Genomic DNA, 22,560 nt, shown 5'->3' with positions numbered 1-22,560 from the left:
CTAAACTACGGTAAAATCAAATTTTTCCACTTATCCAAAGATACTATTTACGAGAGTGAAAAGGTAACTCACAGAGTGGGAGAAGATATTTGCAAAAATATAACTGGCAGAGGGTTCATATCTAAAACATAGAAAGAACTCCTACAAATCAATAAGAAAAAGGCAGACAAGCCAAAAATATATGGGCAAAAAACTTAAAAAGCACTTCAGAAGAAAGCTATTCAAATAGCCAATACATATGACATAGTCCTCAATCTCATCAGTCATGAAGGAAATGAAAGTGAAAACCCTAATGAGACACCACTACACACTCACCAAAACGGGTAAAATTCAAAAGACTGACAACAGCAAATGGCAGCAAAAAAGTAGAGCAACATGAGCTATCATACTCTGCTCGTGGAAATGTAAATTGATAGTATCACTGTGCAAAACAGTTCGGCAATTTTTACTAGAGCTGAAGAAATTTATACCCTATGACCCAACAATGCCATTCTAGGATTTATACCCTACTGAAATGCTTGCACACATACAACAAGAGACATATGCAAGAATATTCACAAGCAGCATTATCCATAATATCCCAAAATTAGAAAACTTAAAAGCCCATGAATATTACAATAAATTGTTGTATATATTTATTGTATAAACATACCATATAGTATGCTCTACAGAAACACTACTGTATACTATGCTATACATAAATCCAATGGGATAGAAGTATTGCAATATACATTTACTAACTATACAGAAATGAAAATGAACTAAAGCTAACAACTTGAATGAATTATCTCATGAACATACTGTTGAATGAAAGAACTCAGAAACAAAAGAATATTACTGAATATATTAATTCTATTAATATAAATGTCAAGAACAGGAAAAAACTAAACCATAATAATTAGGGATCTGTGTTTAACTGAAGAAAAGCAAAAAAATATATACATTATAAAAACTGGGATACTGATTACTCTGGGATAGAAAGGATAAAGGTAATAGTGACTTAAAGGGGGCATGAACAAGGCTTCTGAGCTGCTGGTAATATTCTATTTCTTTCCCTGGATTTTGTTTATAAAGGTGTTTTCGCTTTGTAACAAATCACTGAAATATACATTTCTGTTTTGTGCAATTTGTCATAGGTATATTATATTTCAAAAAATTTTTAAAGAGTAAAACAGATCAAAGTTCTATAAAGGCTAATCATAACTTTCAGAATAACAGACAGACATAAAATGAAGTTTTACAAACATATAAGTTATTGCCATTTTAAGAATTCTCTGTCCCACCTAAAATAGAACCGACAGTACAAACTAAAATTTTCTGAAATAAGCTAAGCAACAAAACAACCTAGCTTTTAATAAAGTTTATTAACATTTAAAAAAACAGGTGGACAATTACATGGAACTTTGAATAGGAAGTGAGATACGATAGGTCTGTATAGGTTAGAATGAAATAGCAACACATCCCAAAGTAATTTGGGTGGAGAATAAAAATAGATATGCGGGGCCCCCCTGAGGAGCTGGAGGAGGATGTGGAGGTGTTGGACTTCCTCAGCTGGATTGTTGCAGATCTTCTCACAAACATTGGGGACTGACGGATTGATATGCTGAGCCCTCTGTCTTGGGGTTGCCCCTATAAAGCTTGTCACTGCAAATGAGAGGCTAAACCTGCTTGTAATTGTGCCTAAGAGTCTCCCCCTGAGTGCCTCTTTGCTGCTCAGATGTGACCCTCTTTCTTAAGCCACCTTGGCAGATATCTCACTGCCTTCCCCACTACGTGGGACCTGACTCCCACAGGTATAAATCTCCCTGGAAACACAGGTTATGACTCCGGGAATAATCTGGACCTGGCATCGTGGGACTGAGAACATCTTCTTCACCAAAAGGGGGATGCAATATGAAACAAAATAAAGCTTCAGTGGCTCAGAGATTTCAAATGAAGTTGAGAGGTCACTTTGGTGGACATTCTTATGCACTACATGGATAACACTTTTTAGGTTTTAATGTATTGGAATAGCTAGAAGTAAATACCTGAAACTACCAAACTCCAACCTAGAAGCCTTGATTCTTGAAGATGATTGTATAACAATGTAGATTACAAGGGGTGACAGTGTGATCATGAAAACCCTGTGGATTGCACTCCCTTTATCCAGTGTATGGATGGATGAGTAGAAAAACGGGGACAAAAACTAAATGAAAAATAGGGTGGAATGGGGGGGATGATTTGGGTATTCTTTTATTCACTTTTATTCTGATTCTTTCTGGTGTAAGGAAAATGTTCAAAAATAGATTGGGGTGGAGAAAAAACTAAGATGGTGGCTAGGTGAGACAGGGCGAGAAAACACCTCCGTGAAAAACATTAGCTAAAAACCAGAAAGTGACCCAGAATACTGGTTACAGCGATGTGCCAGCTGGACAAGGTCTCCTAGTTCCAGAGGGGCCGTATACTTGGTGAAACCGGGAGTCTGCATTCTGAAACGAGTAAGCCGGCTTGAAAACCCGCAGCCGCGCGGTGGTCTACAGAAGCCAGGGTTTGACGTTTGGAGACCGGCTGGCTCTTTAAAAAAAAAAAAAAAAAGGGAAAAACCCAGGAGCGCCTGTAGCTACAATAGTGGGAACCACGCAGTAAAACACAGCAAGAGGGGGCTGGGCCGGCCTCTCGGTGTCTGGCCGGGAAGATAGCCCACTGCAGATAACCTTGGGGCCGGGGGAGAGCCGGAAGCAGAAAGAAACCCCACGGCTAGCAGCTGGCTCCCCAGAGGGCTGGATAAGCTCCTGCCTGGGGCCGTGCCCACAGCCCAGAGCCCTGCCAGTTGTCCCGGAGCTGGGAAGGAGGAACTGTGCGAGGAGGAGGGGGTTGAGACGCCCCGTTCAGCCATTTTTGCTTCAGGCTTGAGAGCGCACCACTGCACAGCCTGGCGGCCCGGGGCTTCCCTTGAGGGACAGCACGCACTGGTGACGTAGCATGGCATTCCCGCGGCTGAGCTCCTGGTGGATCGCAGCTAGGAGGGGTGACCACTCGGAGAACCAAGGGACGCTACACCAAATCCGGTGGTTTGTGGGACAGCAAGAGAGAGGGTTTGGGGCTGAACTGAAATGAAGGCCTAGACTCTTGTGGCGGCACTGAATCTCCGGGAACCTGGGGGATTTGAATATTACAACTGCCCTTCCTCCCTGGCCACCCATACACACGCCCCACATTCAGGGCAGACGGCTCCAGCAACACACCCAAACTGAGTTCTCCAACTGAACCCCACAAGAATCATTTCCCCACACACAGCGAGAACAAGGTGGAGAACTGACTTGAGGAGTATAGGTGACTCACAGACGCCATCTGCTGGTTAGTTAAAGTGTACGTCACCAAACTGTGTTGCTGAAAAATTAGATCAATATCCTTTTTTTTTTACAACCTGAAAGAACCCTATCAAGCAAAACAAATGCCAAGAGGCCAAAAACAACGGAAAATCTTAATGCATATGATAAAACCAGAAGATATGGAGAATCCAACTCCAAACACACAAATCAAGATATCGAGAGAAACACAGTACCTCGCACAATTAATCAAAGAACTACAATCAAGGGACAAAAACATGGCAAAGGATTTAAAGGACATCAAGAAGACCATGGCCCAGGATATAAGTGACATAAAGAAGACCCTAGAAGAGCATAAAGAAGACATTGCAAGAGTAAATTAAAAAATAGAAGATCTTATGGAAATAAAAGAAACTGTTGGCCAAATTAAAAAGACTCTGGATATTCACAATACAAGACTAGAAGAAGCTGAACAACATCTCAGTGTCCTAGAAGTCCACAGAACAGAAAATGAAAGAACAAAAGAAAGAATGGAGAAAAAAATCGAAAAAATCAAAACGGACCTCAGGGATACGATAGATAAAATAAAACGTCCAAACTTAAGACTATTGGTGTCCCAGAAGGGGAAGAGAAGGGTAAAGGTCTAGAAAGAGTATTCAAAGAAATTGTTGGGGAAAACTTCCCCAACCTTCTACACAATATAAATACACAAAGCATAAATGCCTAGCGAACTCCAAATAGAATAAATCCAAATAAACCCACTCCGAGACATATTCTGATCAGACTCTCAAATACTGAAGAGAAAGAGCAGGTTCTGAAAGCAGCAAGAGAAAAGCAGTTCACTACATACAAAGGAAACAACATAAGACTAAGTTGTGACTACTCAGAGGCCACCATGGAGGCGAGAAGGCAGTGGCAGGACATATTTAAAATTCTGAGAGAGAAAAATTTCCCACCAAGAATACTTTATCCAGCAAAGTTCTCCTTCAAATTTGAGGGAGAGCTTAAATTTTTCACAGACAAACAAATGCTGACAGACTTTGCCAATAAAAGACCTGCCCTACTTCAGATTCTAAAGGGAGCCCTACCAACAGAGAGACAAAGAAAGGAGAAAGAGATATAGAGAATTTTAACAGACATATATAGTACCTTACATCCCAAATCACCAGGACACTCATTTTTAACAGACATATATAGTACCTTACATCCCAAATCACCAGGACACTCATTTTTCTCTAGTGATCACAGATCTTTCTCCAGAAGGGACCATAAGCTGGGACATAACACAAGCCTCAAGAAATTAAAAAAAAAAAAAAAAATTGAATATACTCAAAGCACTTTCTCCTACCACAATGGAATACAAATAGAAGTCAATAATTTTTGAACTGTAACTCCACTATTTACTTCCTACATGATATAAAATACACAAACTCTAATGACAAATCAGTGGTTTTGAACTCAATGCAAAATACGTAATTTTAGACAACTATCTAAAGGTAGAGGAATGAAGGAGTATAGGAACATAGTTTATGTGTTCTATTGAAGTGAAGGTGGTATCAAAGAAAAACAAGATTGATATGGATTTAAGAGGTTAATTTTAAGCCCCACAGTAAACACAAAGAAATTATCAGAGAATATAACCATAGAGATGAAAAGTAGAGTTTGCGTTAAGAGAAATGGGGGAAGGGGCAATGGGGAGTTAAGAAATGAGTGTAGGGTTGCTGTTTGTGGTGAAGGGAAATTTCTAGTAATGGATGGTGGGAAAGAGCATTACAACATTCTAAATGTGATTAATCCCACTAATGGAAGGCTAGGGAGGGGGTGGAATGGGAAGATTTAGGCTGTATATATGTTTCCACAACTGGAAAAAAAAAAAAAAAGTCTAAATAGGTGACAATTGAATGCTAAGGATGAACTTGGATGGGACTGGAGGATAGAGGACAGGTGGCTCAAAGGGACACAGTTGAGACATAAGGAAAAGGAAATATAGAATGTAAGCTTTGTATCAATGTTGGATCTCAATACTTCTTAGCTGCGCTTAATGGAATTGCATAAAAGAATGTTCTTGTTCACAGGAAGTGTATACGTGAATTATAGTGTATGTTCAAGGACGTGTGCAGCTAGCTCTCATATGTTCAGAAGACAGAGCAATAGATGATGGAGGATAGACATGGAAGGAGGGAGGGAGGGAAAGAAATAGCGATGTAACAGCATGTTAAAGTTGGTGGATTGAGCTATCCGGGGAGGGGGGTCAGGGTATGATGGAATTCTGTGTATGGGGTTAGTATTGTTTTTGCAACTGTTCCTATAACTTTGAATTTATTTCAAAATAAAATAAAATAAAATAAAAAAGACTGGGGTGATGAATGCACAACTATATGATAGTACTGTGAAGAGTTGACTGTACACCATGGATGATTGTATGGTATGTGAATAAATCTCAATAATACTGATTTAAAAAAAAAAACAGGTGATTTTGCACTAAGTTTGTTGAAAAAAATTATATATATTTATAAATATATATATATGAATATATATACACACACACACACATATACATATATGGGATATGAGGGAAGGTTTTGTTCCCACTCCGGTTCAAATAACAATGAGTTCAATCCAAGCATATTCAACAGGCAGAGGGGTGTCATGAGGGAGTTATGATGCCAGAGAGCTATTACCTATATCCCTCATAAGCTAACACTTAAATCATTCCACACATGAATAGTGCTACAAGGCTTCTGTTTATGGTAACAAGAGTAGCACTAAACTGAGATAAAAGCTGACACCCAAGACAGAGTTTGCAGTCTGCATCCAGTCAAGTTAATTACCTAGTAAGACCAACAAAAATACCCTTCTCAGAGGAATATAACAGAATGTGAAGTCTCCAAAACACAATACTCATAATTTTCAGAACACAATTCCAAATTATTCCGTAAACAAAGAAACAGGAAAATGTGATCAAGTCTCAAGGAAAAAGGAAATCTATCCACAGAATCCAACCCTAAATGAGACGGATGTTGGAATTAGTAGATAAAGATGTTAAATATAAAATCAAAATATAAAATTTTATATACACATATAAATTTTATATTAAAATATATTTAAAATATATAAAAGAGCAAAATAATAGCAATAACAGAATTTAAATGTTGTATGTTGATTTTTAATTCTTGCCATTTTGTTGTTTACCTTCAAGTTCTTCCAGATGTGAAGGAGTTCCTTGGATCCTGGGCTGAATGTAAGATAACTTAAACTTGGGCACTACAAATGGTACTTCTTTGCCATCAGATGGTAATTTAGAAAGTAAATAATCCTCAGAACAGCCAACCTGAGGCTTTACAGAAACAGAAGCCAATGGGGGTGTACAGATAGTATTTTGACTATTTGAGACTGCTGCTTTAAAGTCTCTTTCCACGGAAACTGCATATAAAGGAAGAAAAAAGAAAAGAAAAACAAAAGTTCACAAATATGCATGCGGATTTATATACAGTTATCCAAACCTAGCATGTTCTGATACTTATTTGATGATTTTAGAAGAAATTCCTGATACATAAACTATTCTTGGTTCCCATCAAGCACTTCTAGAATCTACATTAGTTCTGTCCAATCAATATTTGAGCAATTAATACATTAATACCAAGGTACATTAGCTTATCATAATGGTAAAAGCAGTTTTTAAAGAGTCTCATTGCCAGAAAAGAGTTCAAAGATGGAAAACAAGTTTATTTTGTAGGTAATTCCAAAGTGCTTTCAAGTAAAATCTAGTCATTTAAAAATGGTGTCAACAAAGTAATTCTTATTGTCAAGACTATTGTTTAACACCAGTCTTGAATACTTTAAAAAAGCAATTCTAAAAAGAAATTAAAGGTCTCCAAGTCTACAAAAATCTTCACCAAATCGTAAAATAAAATGAGAATTGACTCTAGATATACACCATGATAACAATTCTCATCTTTATATCATATGTAATTACTGAACTGCAGGATTTAGGACAGGAGGTAAGGGACACCCACAGTTAATTTGTATGCAAATTTAGTATCGTGGGTAGAGTAAATAAAAGCACAACTATTATTGTGTATAGGAACTGATGAAAAATTTTAATGTAAAAAAGAAGTCTTCATACTCAAATATACTAGAAAGCACTGCTCTACACTAAGAAATAAAAGAAACAGAGAAAAATAGTACCAGTTTTGTAATCCTGGAGATGAAAAAACCATGCAATAGAAATGGAAATCTCTATTAAACCTGTGGGTCTCTTCTCTACAGGTCATTCATTCATGAAGGGTATTTTTAAATGTACTGTTAATAAATTAGAAAACGTCTATATTTTAATATTAATATTTCCCAGAGTATGTTGTCCCCCAAACACACCCAACACTTCCCTTCTCTTTGTACTATTTGTGCTATGCCTGTACTATTTCCTCCTCCTGGCATACCCATGTCCAACTCTCACCCTCTCTTACTTCCCTCTTCCCAGACAGCTTGCTAAACCCTGTTCAGACTTTCATACCAAATGCCATCTTCTTTGTGGCAATGTCCCAGGGTATCTCCTGGGCTGAATTCATCTCTCTCTTCCCTATGCTCTAGGATACTTAGAGCTACTGGAATAGTTAGCTAGTATACCTTATATGTCAGCCTCCCCCAGGAGTTTAAAAATCCCTTAAAGTTAGCAAAAAAATGCCTAATATATCTTTTTTTTCTCTTTCCTAATTTATCTTTGTATGACAAAATGCACAAGTAAGGCACTAAATAAATGCTTACTGAAGTAAAAACAAACAAAAACAAAACTCACAATCATGTGTTTCTGCTTCGCCATAGAAACATCCTCTACAGCAACTCTTTATAAATTCTGTTGCCATTATATTCAATTTCCAAAATCCAGCAAAAGATACAAACTTCCAATTTTAATATTAATCTGTTGGTGGAATAGAAAACAATTAAAAACAATCATGCTATGTCATTAGATATTACTTAATAAATATTATCTGTCTTTCTAAGACGTAATGAGGGCTTGGAAGCAAAAATGTTCACAAGCAAGATAAGATGAATGATCATTCCATTTTTTTATCACATGTAATTCTATATAACCTAGGCTCCTTAAAAGTTATAAAAATGACATGCTTTTTAAAAATCACTAAATAACAATCTCAGTGTTAAAACTGAAAAATTAGAAAAATCTCACTTTCAATTTTCTTTTTAGCCTGGTGTACCTAAACCTATGTTCAAGTAGAAGCAAAAGCAAAACATTATACATATGTGAAAAAAATATATGGCCCTAATAAAAGTGTGATATAACTTTCACTTCCCCATATCAATTCTTTTGGTAACCCAAAGCCCTATAATGGGAGCCATTAAGCAAATAACTTCATACTTTGAGTTAATGCTTAGAATTAGCCAACAGAAAAATATATCTTAAACACTGTATCACAAACAAACAAAAAAGACACCACCTAACTAAAACAAAATAAGATATAGTGCAAATAAAAAAAGCCTGTTTGGGGGTGTAAGTCTCCCTAGCAGTAAGGGACAGGACTCGCAGGGATGAGTATGGCCCTGGCATTGTGGTATTGACAATGATGTCTTGACCAAAAGGGGGAAAAGAAATTAAACAAAATAAAACTTCAGTGGCTGAGAGATCTCCAATAGAGTCGAGAGGTCAATCTGGAGGTTATTCTTACACATTATATAGATATTCCTTTTCAGTTTTTAGTGTATTAGAATAGTTAGAAGGAAATACCTCAATCTGTTGAACAATAATCCAGTAGACTTGATTTTTGAAGATAACTGTATAACTATATAGCTTTTATCGTGTGCCTATATGATAGTGAAACCTGGTGACGGACACTTTAACCAGTATGTGAGCAGATGAGCAATAAAATAATGACAAAAATATATAAATAATAGGGGGGATAAGGGATTTGGGTGTTTTTATTTCTTTATTTTTTTTATTTTTTTTCTTTATTTTGTAGTAATGAAAATGTTTGAAAATTGTGGCGATGAATGCACACTGTATGATGACACTATGAACCACTGATTTTATACTCTGGATGGATTATATGGTGTATGAGTATATCTCAATAAAATTGCATTTTTTTTTTAAAGTGCCTGTTTTAAATTTACCAGGATCTTAAAACTATCTAAGAACTTCATGTGCAATTAACATATAATGCAATTTTCCATCTTGGTCTCATTGATTTTCCTTCACTTTCACCTATTAAAACCCTGTACATCTTTTGTGGGAAATTTCAAATACATATAAAAAGGAATAGAATATAGTAAATGAAATCCCTATCACAAAGACTAAACAATTATCAACTCATGGCAAATCTTGCTTCATCTCTACCTCCCTACTTTCCCTGCTCTTTGGATTATTTTGAAGTAAATTCCAATCATATAATTTCATCTATAAATATTTAGGTAATTACCTTTAAAGGGTTGTAGTAGAAGGACCCAGGAGTTAACATCAACAGGCTCTCACTGGCTAAAGGTGGATCCATTTAAGCATAAAAACAAACAGTATCTGTAATGGATTGTAATAGCAAATACCTCTGAAAGTTAATGACTTTTTTTAACTGGCATAACCGCAAAAGCATTATCACATCAAAAAATTTAATATCAACACCTAGTAGGTCTTCAAATTTCCCCGACAGTCTCAAAATTTTTTTTTACAGTTGGTTTGTTCATATCAGGATAAAAATCTGGATTGTTACTAGTCCTGTGCTATTATAAACAGTGCCACAAGAGCTTTGTGCACACATATTTTCAGATTATTTCTTAGCATATCTCTGTCATCAAGATAGATTCCAAGAGATAGAACTTCTGGGTCAAATCAATGTAACTCTGGTTGATAGTGCTAAATTTCTATCCCAAAGTACCATTTTGCACTCCCAGTAGCAATGTATGAGAGTGTTTCTGTCACCAATAATGAATATTGTCAAAATGCTGGATTTTGCCAATCTGATAGGAAAGAAATGTTATCTCGTGTGTTTTAATTTGCATCTCTCTTATTATGAGTGAGGTTGGACATCTTTTCATATAAGGCTGATCTGTACATGTTTCAATGAATTCTATTTATTATCTCTTGCCCATCTTTCTATAAAGCTCTTGGTCTTTTCTTTTCTCCAGACAAAGAAGCTTCTTACATATTTGGGATATTAACTCAAATATGCAAGATATAAGTAGGAAAAAAATCAAGTTTGTTATTTGTCTCTTTACTTTGATTATGGCGTTTTCTGTTATGCAAAAGTACATACATTATACATAAGTACATATATATTACATGTACACATATGAAATCGTATTTATCTGTTTTTACTTTTGCTTCTGGATTTTGAGTTATAGTAATGTTATCTCCACCACAGGTGTGCCGGTTTGAATGTATTGTGTCCCCCAAACGCCATTGTCTTTGTAGTTGTGTGGGGCAGAAGTTTTGGTGCTGGTTAGATTTGCTTGGAATGTGCTCCACCCAGCTGTGGGTGATAATTCTGATGAGATGTTCCCATGGAGGCATGGCCCCACCCATTCGGGGTGGGCCTTGATCGGTGGAGCTATATAAATGAGCTGACTCAAGGAGAGGGAACGGAGTGCAGCTGTGAGTGATGTTTTGAAGAGGCGCAAGCTTGCTAGAGAGGAACGTCCTGGGAGAAAGCCGTTTTGAGGCCAGAGCTTTGGAGCAGACGCCGGCTGCCTTCCTAGCTAGCAGAGGTTTTCTGGACGCCATTGGCCGTCCTCCAGTGAAGGTACCCGATTGCTGGTGTGTTACCTTGGACGTTTTGTGGCCTTAAGACTGTAACTGTGTAATGAAATAAACCCCCGTTTTATAAAAGCCTATCCATCTCTGGTGTTTTGCATTCTGCAGCATTAGCAAACTAGAACAACAGGTCATAAAGGAATTCACCCATGTTTTCTTCCATTACTCAGTATGGTTTGTTTACATTCTATTCTGATGGTATCAAAAATGAATCCTATCTCTTCCCAGAAGGCTATCCAGACATCACAAACACTTATTAAAATTCCATATTTTCTCTATTGATTTTAAGATGCTATCATTACTACTGCAGACTAAATTTCCACATGCAATTGAGTTTACTTCTGTATTTTCTATTCTCTTCACTTGATCTGTCTATTCCATTACTAATATCATATTATTTTCATTATGAAGGCTTACAATATGTTTTAATAGCTAGCTGAGATAGCCTCCTACCCTTACTGCTCTTCACTTTTCAGAATTTTCCTAGCTATTCATGTCCATTCCTGAAAATAAACTTTATAATCTGCCTAGCTTTGTGGGGGAAAATCTGATGGTACTTTCGCTGAGCTCATGTTAAATTTATAAATTATTTTAGAAGAAAACTGGTATCTTTATGATGTTGAGTCTTCCTACTTAAGAACATGATATGTCTTTCCATTGGTTCAAACCAATGTTTATGTCTTTGGGAGTTTTTATAGTTTTCCTCACATAAATTCTGAATATTTTTTAAGTGTATGCCTATATAATTTGTTTGGCTATCATAAATAGAATCTCGTATTATATCTTAAAACTGATTTCTGTTTTCAAAATTTATTCATCTTTGAAGGCCTTGTTCAGCCCCAGTATCTTTGAGGAACTATTCCTTGACCCAGCTCATACTGATTTCTCTCATCTCCAAACATCTAGTGCACATAAAAAAATAAAAATAAAAATAAAAGTTTAGCATTATGCTTGGCATTTCATGAAACCTTGTTTAATCTCCCTGGTAGAATATTCAATGATTAGAAAATGATATTGTACTCACTTTCTCTTTAACACTTAGCACCCCATATTGTGCTGGGAACATAGCTGGAACTCAGCAAATACCTAATTGGTAGATAATGAAGTAAGTGTACTAATTAGCACATATAAAAACTTGTATTGCAGCATATTCATCAAACCATATCTCTAACCCCAGTCAGCTTGCAAATACTTAACATTAATCATGAGGGGAATGTGGGAGGATTGGTTAAAAACAATTACTACTTCTGGGGAAAGAGTGCAAAGTGCATAGCCTTGGTCATCTAAAACTGAGCTGGGGAGGAGGACAAGGGAAGCATGTAGAAAGGGAGGCAGTTTCTATAAATGAAATGTGAAATCTGACTGAAATGAACTCTCAGAAATACCCTGAGGAAAAATATTTTCAAAAATATAACACTTCCATTTTTTGGCCATCATAGAATAACAGGGACCCTACAACCTGGAAAAAAAAAATGAACAAAATATCTGAAACACATTTTTAAGACACTGGATACCTGGCAACAAAGAATAGTGATCCCTGAAAGAGAGGAAACAAATAATGTAAACCCTAGATCATAAAGCAAACCCCACCATACTACCTTGTGAGAGTTTTCAGGCTGTGGACAAGGAAGAGTGACCCATGACAGCCCAACAGATTCTCTGAGTTGAAGAGACAAACCTGAGATTAAGGAGAGAATAAGGAGGCTACAGGTCACATAACAAAATATCAGAGAGTAGCGAGAACTCCAGAGATCAGCAGAGGATGCCACCTGAGTATACAGCAGAGCACAGATCAGAGAATACATGCAAGTAAAACAACACAAGATTAGGAGGAAAACCATCAAAAAAGAAAAGGAAAACCATAACTGGCACTCACCAAGGTCAGGAAGAATGCCTGTCCCCACCAACCAGACCAAGAAAACCTCATAACTCACAGGGTACCAGGTACTCAGATGGGTCTTACCTTAGTGGTAGGAATAAATAGCCCTACACTAAACACTACTCTGCATCCAGCTAACAAATTGTAAAAGCAAGACACAAAAAGATCGAAGTGTTTCCAACTTAATTGGTGTCTCAAAACAAAGCTCAAGAATATTTGTAAAAGTACAAAAATACCTATCACACAAAACATAGTATAATTCACAATGTCTGATATCCAATAAAAAAATTACCAGGCATGCAAAAAAGCGAGAAAAAAATAAATAAATATGTATCTGAGGGCTGAAGAGAAAAATCAATCAACTGAAACCAACCCAGAATTACATAGAAGAGTTAAGGACATTAGACAGTTATTATAACTGGATTCCATATTTTCAAAAAAGTAGAGATATGGAAGATATAAAGAAGATCCAATCCAACTTCTAGAGATGAAAAAACAATGTCAGAGATGAAAATATACCGGATGGAATTAATAGCAGATTAGATATTGCAGAAGAAAAGATTAGAGAACTTGATGACACAGAAGAGAAACTACCCAAAATGAAACAGAGGGAAAAAAATAAATAAATAAAGACAAAATGAAAAAAGCATCAGGAACTCATGGGACAATTTCAAGCAGCCTACTGTACATGTAATTAGAATCCACAAAAGAGATGGGGAAATGGGGGAGACAGAAAAAATACTTGAAAAAATAATGGCTGAAATTTTCCAAATTTGATAACTACAAACCAAGAACCTCAGTGAACACTAAGCAAAGGAAACATGAAGAACACTACACCAGGGAACATAATAATTGCTCCAAACCAGTGAAAAACAGAAATCATAAAAGCAACCCAATAAAAAAAATATAAAAATGACAACATAATTCTCACTGGAAATAACATAATCAAGAAGACAGTAGTGCAAAATCTTTAAAGTACTGAAAAAAAAAAAAAAACATCAACCTAGAATTTGATACCTGGTGAAAATATCTTTCAGAAACGAAGGTGATTTGAAGACTTTTTCAGACAGACAAAAGTTGACAGAATGCATCACCAGCAGATCTGCATCACAAGAAATAATAAAGGATACCTTTCAGGTGGAAGAATGATACCAGACAGCATATAGATCTATGCAAAGGAATGAAGAGCAAAAGGGGTAAATAAAGATGTATTATCACTTAAATATCTTTAAAAAGATTATTGATAATTAAACAAAAATAACAACATTGTGAGATGAGGTTTATAGCCTGTGTAAAAATAAAATGTGACACCAATAGCACAAAGCCCAAAGGAAAGAAATGAAAAAACACTACTGTAAGGTCCTTATCTGTATCACACTGTATGTGATGTGATATAATATCATCTGATGGTAGACTGTGATAAGTTAAAGATGTATACTATAAACCTTAAAATAACCACTAATAAAAGAAAAGAGTTAAAGCTAATAAGCCAACAAGAGATAAAATGGAATTATAAAAAATACTCAAATTAATCGAAAAGAAGGCAAAAAAAAAAAAAGGGAGAAGAAAAGGGGAACAGAGAACAAATGGGATGAATAGAAAACAAAGAGCAACATGATAAATTTAAACTTAACCATCAACAATCACATTAAATGTAAATACTCTAAATATTCCAAATAAGCCATAGTGTCAGAGTGGATTTAAAAAAAAAAAACATGACTTAACTATATGCTCCCTATAAGAAATGCACTTCAAATATAAAGACAAAAAATAGGGTAAAAGTAAAAGGATGGCTATCCCTCATGAATATAGATACAAAAATCCTAAATAAAATACTAGCAAAGCCAAATGCAGCAACACTTAAAGGGATTATACATCTAAACAAAGCTGGATTTATCCCACAAATGCAAAGTTGGCTTAACATCTGAAAATCAATTAATGTAATACATTATATAAACAAAAAAAAAGAACAAAAACCACATGATCATTGCAATAGATGCAGAAAAAGCACTTGAAAACATTCAACACCCATTCATGATAAACACTTAGTAATAATAAAGAACATCTATGGAAACCCCACAATTAACCCTAAACTGAATGCTGAAAATTGAATGCTTTACCTTGAGACCAGGAAAAAGATAAGAATTCCACTCTCATCACTCCTACCAAACACAGTACTAGAGAGTCTAACCAGTGCAGACTCTAGAAAAAGAAATAAAGTCCAGAAAAAGAAACAAAGGCCATCCAGATTGGAAATGAAGAAGTAAAACTCTCTATATTCACAGATGACATCATCTTGTAATTAGAAAGATCCTAAGGAGTCCACTAAAAAAAAACGTTAGAAGTAATAAGTTCAGTAAGGTTGTAGGATACAAAAGCAATACCTTGTAAGCTCTAGATTGTAAGTCTTACAGAAATTACATCAGTTCCAGAGTTGCAATGATTTTTCCTAGATTCTGAGATGCTGAGATGTTGTGTATAACCTGATCAGTCCCTGGAACTTCAGGTATCTGTGTGACACCTGAGACTCAGAGCTAGACTTCAGTAGCTATGAATGTCAACATTACCCCATACGGCAAATGTTAAAGAAGCTGAAAAAGAGATCAGACTTCAATTAGAGATATGAATGAAATGGACTTGGTTAGGACTAAGGTAAATCAGACTAAAGGGTAAAGGATGATAATGACTGTGTTTTAGAACTTCAACTTCTATGTGAGACAAAGGTAGAGATGTTTATTTGGTGAAAAATCTGTATTTTCTGTAGCACACTATATAATTTAACTTGTATGGTCAGTTTATTCAAACACCATAATTACATGGAACCTTGAATAGGGAGTGAACTCTGGTCGGTTTGTACGTTAGTGTGAAGCCCCAATACATCCCAGAATAATTTCAGCAGAGGATAAAATACTATTTGCAAAACCCACTTGAGGACTGGGGTAAATGTGGAAATATTAAATTTGCCCACCTGGGGAATTCCTTATATTCTCACAAACATTGGGGACTACCAATTTAGTAGGTCAAGCCCTTGATCTTGAGGCTTGCCCTTATGAAGCCTGTTGCTTCAAAGGAGAGGCTGTGCCTACTTATGATTGTGCCTAAGAGTCACCCCAGAGAACCTCTTCTGTTGCTCAGATGCAGCCTCTCTCTCTAAGCCAACTTGACAGGTGAACTCACTGCCCTTCCCGCTACATGGGACATGACTCCCAGGGGTGTAAATCTCCCTGGCAACATGGGACATGACTCCCAGGGATGAGTCTTGACCTGGCACTGTGGGATTGAGAAAGCTATTTGACCAAAAGTAAAATGAAACCAAGTAAATTTTCAGGGGCTGAGAGATTTCAAATGGAATCAAGAGATCATCCTGGAGTTTATTCTTATGCATTACATAGATGTCCCTTTTTAGTTTTTAGAGTATTAGAACAGCTAGAAGGAAATACCTGATACTGTTGAACTGCAACCCAGTAGCCTTGTTTCTTGAAGATAAGTGTGTAAGTATATAGCTAATATGGTGTGACCATGTGATTGCAGAAAACCTTGTGGCTCACACTCTCTCTTATCCAGAGTACGGAGAGATGAGTAGAAAAATGGGGACAAAAAAAGTATATGAATAATAGGGAGGAATGGGGGAGATGGGTTGTTTTGAGTGTTCTTTTTACTTTTATTTTTATTCTTATAATTTTTTTGGAGTAAAGAAAGTGTTCAAAAATTGAATGTGGTCATGAATGCACAACTATAGGTGATACTGTGAACAACTGAATGTACACGTTGGATGACTGTAGGGTATGTGACTGTATCTCAATAAAATTGCAAGGGAAAAAAATCAATTATATTTCTATACACTAGCAATGAACACTCCAAAAATGAAATTAAGAAAACAATTCCATTCACAATAACAGCTAAAATAAAAAAAAAAACTGAAATACTTAGGAATATTTTAAGAAAAGAAGTGCAAGACCTGCACACTGGAAAGTACAAAACATTTCTGAAAGAAATTTTAGAAGACCTTAAATTTGTCTATAGATTCAAAACAATCTCTACCAAACTCCTGGCTTCTTTGTAAAACTGACAAGCTAAACCATGGAAATGCAAAGGACCAGAACAGCCAGGACAATATTGAAGAAGAATGAAGCTGCAAATCTTATTCTTCTGATTTCTAATCTTAATTCAAAGCTACAGTAATCAAGATAGTGTAGTACTGACATAAGGACAAACACATAAATCAATGGGATAAAATTGAGAGTCCAGAAATAAACACTTACTTTTATGGTCAACTGATTTTTGACAAAGGTGTCAAGAAAATTTAATAAGAATTAGGAATATTCCTTTTAACAAATGGTGCTGAGACAATTGGATATCTACATGCCAAAAAAAAAAAAAAAAAAAAGGAAGAAGAAGAAGAAAAAGAATTTGGAACTCTACCTTACACCATACACAAAAAAATAACTCAAAATTGATCACAGACCTATTTAAGAGCTAAAACTACAAAACTTTCATAAGAAAATATACAAGTAAATCCTTGTGACCATGGCTTAGGCAATAATTTCTTTGCTATGACACCAAAAAATGCAAGCAATAAAAGAAAAATTTGGGTAATTTGGACTTAATCAAAATTTATAACACTTGTGTTTCAAAAGATGTCATCAAGAAAGTGAAAGGACAATCCAGAGATTGGGAGAAAATATTTGCAAATCATAAATCCAATAAAGAGCATATATCCAGATACTGAAAGAACTATTACAACTTAATAATTAAAAGATTAGTAACCCAATGTTAAAAAACGGGCAAAGCTAAGTGTCTCCCCCATCCTCTTTTGTTGCTCAGATGTGGGCTCTCTCTCTCTAAGCTCACTCAGCAGGTAAACTTACCACCCTCCCCCTACATGGGACATTACTCCCAGAGGTGTAAATCTCCTTGGCAACACAGAACAGGACTCCCGGAGATGAGCCTAGACCCAGCATCATAGGATTGATAAAGTCTTCTTGACCAAAACAGGGAAGGGAAATGAAACAAAATAAAGTTTCAGTGGCTGGGAGATTTCAAATGGAGGTGAGAGGTCATTCTGGAAGGTATCCTTATGTGTTACACAGATATTCCTTTTTAGTTTTTAGTGTATTGGAATAGCTAGAAGGAGATACCTGAAACTTCTGAAATGCAACCCAGTAGCCTTGATTCTTGAAGACGATTATATAATTACGTACATAACACGGTGTGACTGTGTGATTGCGAAAATCTATGGCTCATACTCCTTTCTCCAAGGTATGGACAGATGAGTAGAAAAATGGATTTGAATAATGGAGGGATGGGGAAAATGGGATATTTTGGGTGTTTTTCTTTACTTGTATTTTTATTCTTATTTTATTTTGAGGGGAGTAATGACAATGTTCAAAAACTGATTTTGGTGATGAATGCACAACTATATGATGGTACTGTGACAACTGCACACTGTGAATGACTGTGGGGTATGTGAATATATCTCAATAAAACTGAATTGGAAAAAAATGGGCAAAAGTTTTGAACAGATACTTCCACACAAAAAAAATATACAAATGGCAAATAAGCGCATGAAAACATGCTCAACATCATTAGTCACTAGGGAAATGCAAATTAAAACTACAAGAGACCACTCTGCACCTATATGAAAGGATAAAATTGCAAACACCAATCATCCCAAATGCTGACAAGGATGTGAAATAAGCAAAACTCTCACATCCTGCTAATGGGAATATAAAATGATACAGTCACTTTAGAAAACATTTTGGCAGTTTCTTAAAATGTTAAACATATACTTACCATATGATACAGTCATTCCATTCCTAGATATTTACCCAAGAAAAAAGAAATCATATGTCCATATAAAGACTTGCACACTAACAGTCAAAGCAGCTTTATTTAAAATAGCCCAAAACCAGAAACTATCAGATATCTATCAAATATCCATCAATAAGTGAATGAACAAATTATAGCAGCTATAAAAGAATTAATATTTTTGGCAACAACATGGGTGAATCTCAAAATAATTATCCTGAGTGAAAGAAAACCAACAAAAAGAGTACATACTCTATGATTCCATTTATATAAAACTGTAGAAAATGCAAACTAATCTATAGTAACAAAAATCAGATCAGAGATCGCCTGGGGTGAGAAGGCAGAAGGCAGAGAGGGGCAGCGGGAAGGAGGGATTACAGAGGAGAAGGGAGAAACTTTTGGGGGTAATGGATATTATCTTGATTATGCTGATGGTTTCACTAGTGTATACATCTATAAAAACTTATCAAATTGTACACTTTCAGTACGTGTGGTTTATTGCATGTCAATTATACCTCAATTAAGCTGTTGAACAAAGTAACACGTTAATAGAATCACAGAACATTAACAGAGAAAGAAGACTCATAGCTTATTAACAGAAAACACTGGAAATCATTTTGTCCAAGACTTTCATTTTATATACAGAATACGAGTCACACAATTAGATAATGTTAGAACCAGAACTAAAACCTAAATTTCCCAATTTATGTCTTTCTAATACATCACACTGCTTCAGGAAGGGTGTCAGCAGAGGGTCAAGACCAGTCAGGTTAACAGGCCATGTGCTGGCTATCTGTACTGAGCACTACCAGTCTGCATTTTAGCAACAAGGGAGAGCACATATAAGTAGTTACAAGTCTAATGCCTAGGTTTCAGTCCCATAACTTTCACCTATTAGCTATATGACCTTGGGCATGTTACTTAACCTCTCAAACCTTCAATTTCTTCACCAATTAAAAAAAAACAAAAACACCACTAAGGGTTATTTTGATAATCAAACACAGTAATGCACACAAAGCACTAAACTGATGCCAGGTAAACTGTAAAAGTTTACTAAATGTTTGCTGCCATTATCGTCATCATTATTATAATTGTTATCAAATCCTATGTACCATCCATACAATTCATTCTAAACATTCTATCCAATTCCAGGAATGGTGTGAGGCCATGGTTGACATTCAGACAGAACATTCCAGTTTGGGGACTGATTGTTAAAGGTTGTAATACTTCCAAATCAGTTGGTAAAAGCCATGAGCTATGCTAGCCCCTCCTCAGAGATACCTAGGGTAAATGTCTGGCAAAACAGGGGGCCTCCAGGATCCTGCTCCAATACTGGGATGGGACCCTCCTATGTATTCCCAAAGAACTTTGTGTTTGCCTCTTTATAAGATGGTGTCACATTATATTATGATTTTCTGTAATTATTACGTGAATATTCATAACAGCATTATTCATACTAGCCAAAAAAAGGGAAATAATCCAATGTCTATCAACTGATGAATGGAAAACAAAAGGTGGTATATCCAAAAGATGGAATATTATTTCACCATAAAAAGGAATGAAATAGTCCTTCATGCTACAACATGGATGAACCTTGAAAACACTATGTTAAGTGAAATAAGTCAGACATTGCGGGTTGCTAGTGCTGAGTTCCAACTTGGCGGGCCAGGGCCAGGAAACCTGGTCAGCCCCTGGGGGAGGCGATGGGCATGGGCAGTAGCGCCCTCCACAGCCCCCCCCCCGGGAACCTGGCCAGCCCCTGGAGAGGGTAGTGGGCATGGGCAGTAATACCCTCCACAGCCCCCCGGGCCTGAGAAAGTGGAGCCGGCTACAGGCCCCATCTCCCTCACCCAAAATACAACCATTAGAGGAAGCTTGCCAGAGAAAACCGCCCCCTTTATCTTGCCCGCACACTCCCCGTTGCCAGAGCAACTCCCGCCACCGCCAGTGCGCATACACCGTTGCCAGAGCAACTCCCGCCCTTTTCAAACGACCTCCGCGCCCTCTCAGAACCAATCCTAGCCTTTATCCCCTCAGCATTGCCATGTAAGGACCCCACACTCCTAACACCGACCCCGCCCTCTATGCCACCCTATATAACTTGTGCTCACCCCTGAATAAAGGCTTTTTGTTCTACTACCTTGAAAAGAGAGTGTCTCGCGTCCCTCTCTCGCCGCCCTCCACACCTTGCACGCCTCCGCCGGGGACTCGGCCAAGTCCCCCGCCTCACCTTCGCCTCCGGGAAGAGCTGCTGCCGGTACCCCTCAAGCAACGCTGAGCGCAGAGGGTTCCGTGGCTGCCCGCCCCTAGCTGCGACCGCAACTGGTGCCCCGTGTGAGGCACATCTACTCGTCCCCTCTCCACACAACGGTCCAGCAAATCGCCCGCTCGCCCGGACGCCTCTCCATCTCCCCTTCCCCTCGCCTGCAAGGTAAGGGCCGCCTCTCCCTCGCCGCTCCGCGCCCGGAGCCGCCTCTCCCTTGCCAAATTATCCCGGCTACAAATACTGTTGCCCCCGACTACCTCTCGTCTTCTCTTTCTATGACCCCCATTCCTCCTAACACTCTCCCTCTACCCCTTCATTACTTTGGTGTAGTCCTCTGTGTCTTCGTTTCTCTGTTCAGCGCAGTGTGCCTCGCCGTGACCGCCCCCCCCCAGACTGTTCCCGTTACCAGAGAGTCCTGCTTTCTGTTCTCGTCGTCTTCTTCGGCCTCGCGGCCACGGTTTACCTCATTCTCATTGCTCGGTAGACGACCCCCCCCTCCTTTCCCCTCCGCTATGGGTAATCGTCTATCTGCACGCCAAGCGCCTCAAGTTCGCGCTCTGGCGGGTCTTCTGGACACACATCGTTGCAAGGTGTCTGTCCGGCAGCTGCAAGTATACTGGGACCTCCTGCTGCCCTTTAACCCATGGCTCACCACTTGCCATCTTTGGAACCCCGTCACTTATGATCGCCTTATTAATCGGGTCACCAACGCCATGAAACATGAGAGCAAGCGCTTCCCTCCCGGCTTGCTCCCCACCTTAATAACCGTCCGCTCCTGCCTTCAAGGCTCCCTCCCCCCTGATCGAGGCCCCATTAAATCCAAGGAGGCCCTGTCGACTCAATCGACAGATTCGGACAGTGAAACCAATGCGGACCACGATTCGGACACAGAATCCTTAGTCGAGCAGATTAACAACGCGCTCGAAGTCACCCCCCAAAAACGAAACAATACCGAGTCTCGCCAAGATGGCGAACTTCCTCCTTCTTCTTCCACCAAAGGGAGGAAGTGCTCCAGCGATGACGTCAGCCCTGAGCCGGGCCGGAAACCGCATGCGCTTTACCCTGCCTTTCCACAGGGCGGAGCTAGTCCGCCATCTTACGCCTTAGCTACACCCACTGCGCCACCATCTTGCGACACTTGGGGCCTCCCGCTTCCGCTTCCCCCTTCGGCGGACTCTTGGATTGCGCCGCCGCAACCCACACCCACCCCCCACTCACAACCCGCCTTCCTCTCCCCCTTAGAGCCGCTGCCGGCGGCTGCCGCCGCCCCTCCCGCCCCGCCGGCAAACAACCCCTGGCTGCCTTCTACACCTCAAGGCAACCCTTGGGGCAACGCTGCCCCTGCCCCCACTCCCGTGCCAGGCCCTCTGCAAGCGCGTCCTCCTTTCCCTCGCGCTTTTCGCTGCTTTCCCCTTAACGTTACCCCCACACCGCAAAAACCGTAAGACTAGTATCCCATTGACTCAGACACTATCAAGCAACTTCGCAGGGCCGTCAAGGAGGACGGATTGGGTAGCCCGTACGCTTCCCAAATACTGCAGGAGGT

At 38.3% G+C, this 22,560-nt stretch overlaps 1 protein-coding gene across 4 annotated transcripts in view; it reads right to left on the bottom strand.

Moving 5' to 3' along the window:
* Positions 1-22,560, bottom strand: part of TC2N (tandem C2 domains, nuclear) — a 93,277-nt gene that overhangs the window by 58,417 nt on the left and 12,300 nt on the right. For 3 of the 4 annotated variants that reach the window (XR_005216234.1, XR_005216233.1, XM_037832048.1), the window contains exons 2-5: positions 12,086-12,147; positions 9,737-9,831; positions 8,104-8,226; positions 6,501-6,731 (exon numbers count right to left, since the gene is read on the bottom strand). Coding sequence is in view for 2 of the 4 variants with exons in the window: in XM_037832048.1 (XP_037687976.1) it covers positions 6,501-6,731; positions 8,104-8,170 (298 nt within the window). In the remaining 2 variants the exon portion in view is untranslated. The remainder of the gene's footprint in view (positions 1-6,500; positions 6,732-8,103; positions 8,227-9,736; positions 9,832-12,085; positions 12,148-22,560) is intronic. The other variant, XM_037832050.1, reaches the window with a different exon arrangement.

The sequence above is a fragment of the Choloepus didactylus genome, chromosome 4 (genome assembly GCF_015220235.1).
Source record: "Choloepus didactylus isolate mChoDid1 chromosome 4, mChoDid1.pri, whole genome shotgun sequence".
NCBI lineage: Eukaryota > Metazoa > Chordata > Mammalia > Pilosa > Megalonychidae > Choloepus > Choloepus didactylus.
This window is presented reverse-complemented; position numbering and strand designations above follow the sequence as displayed.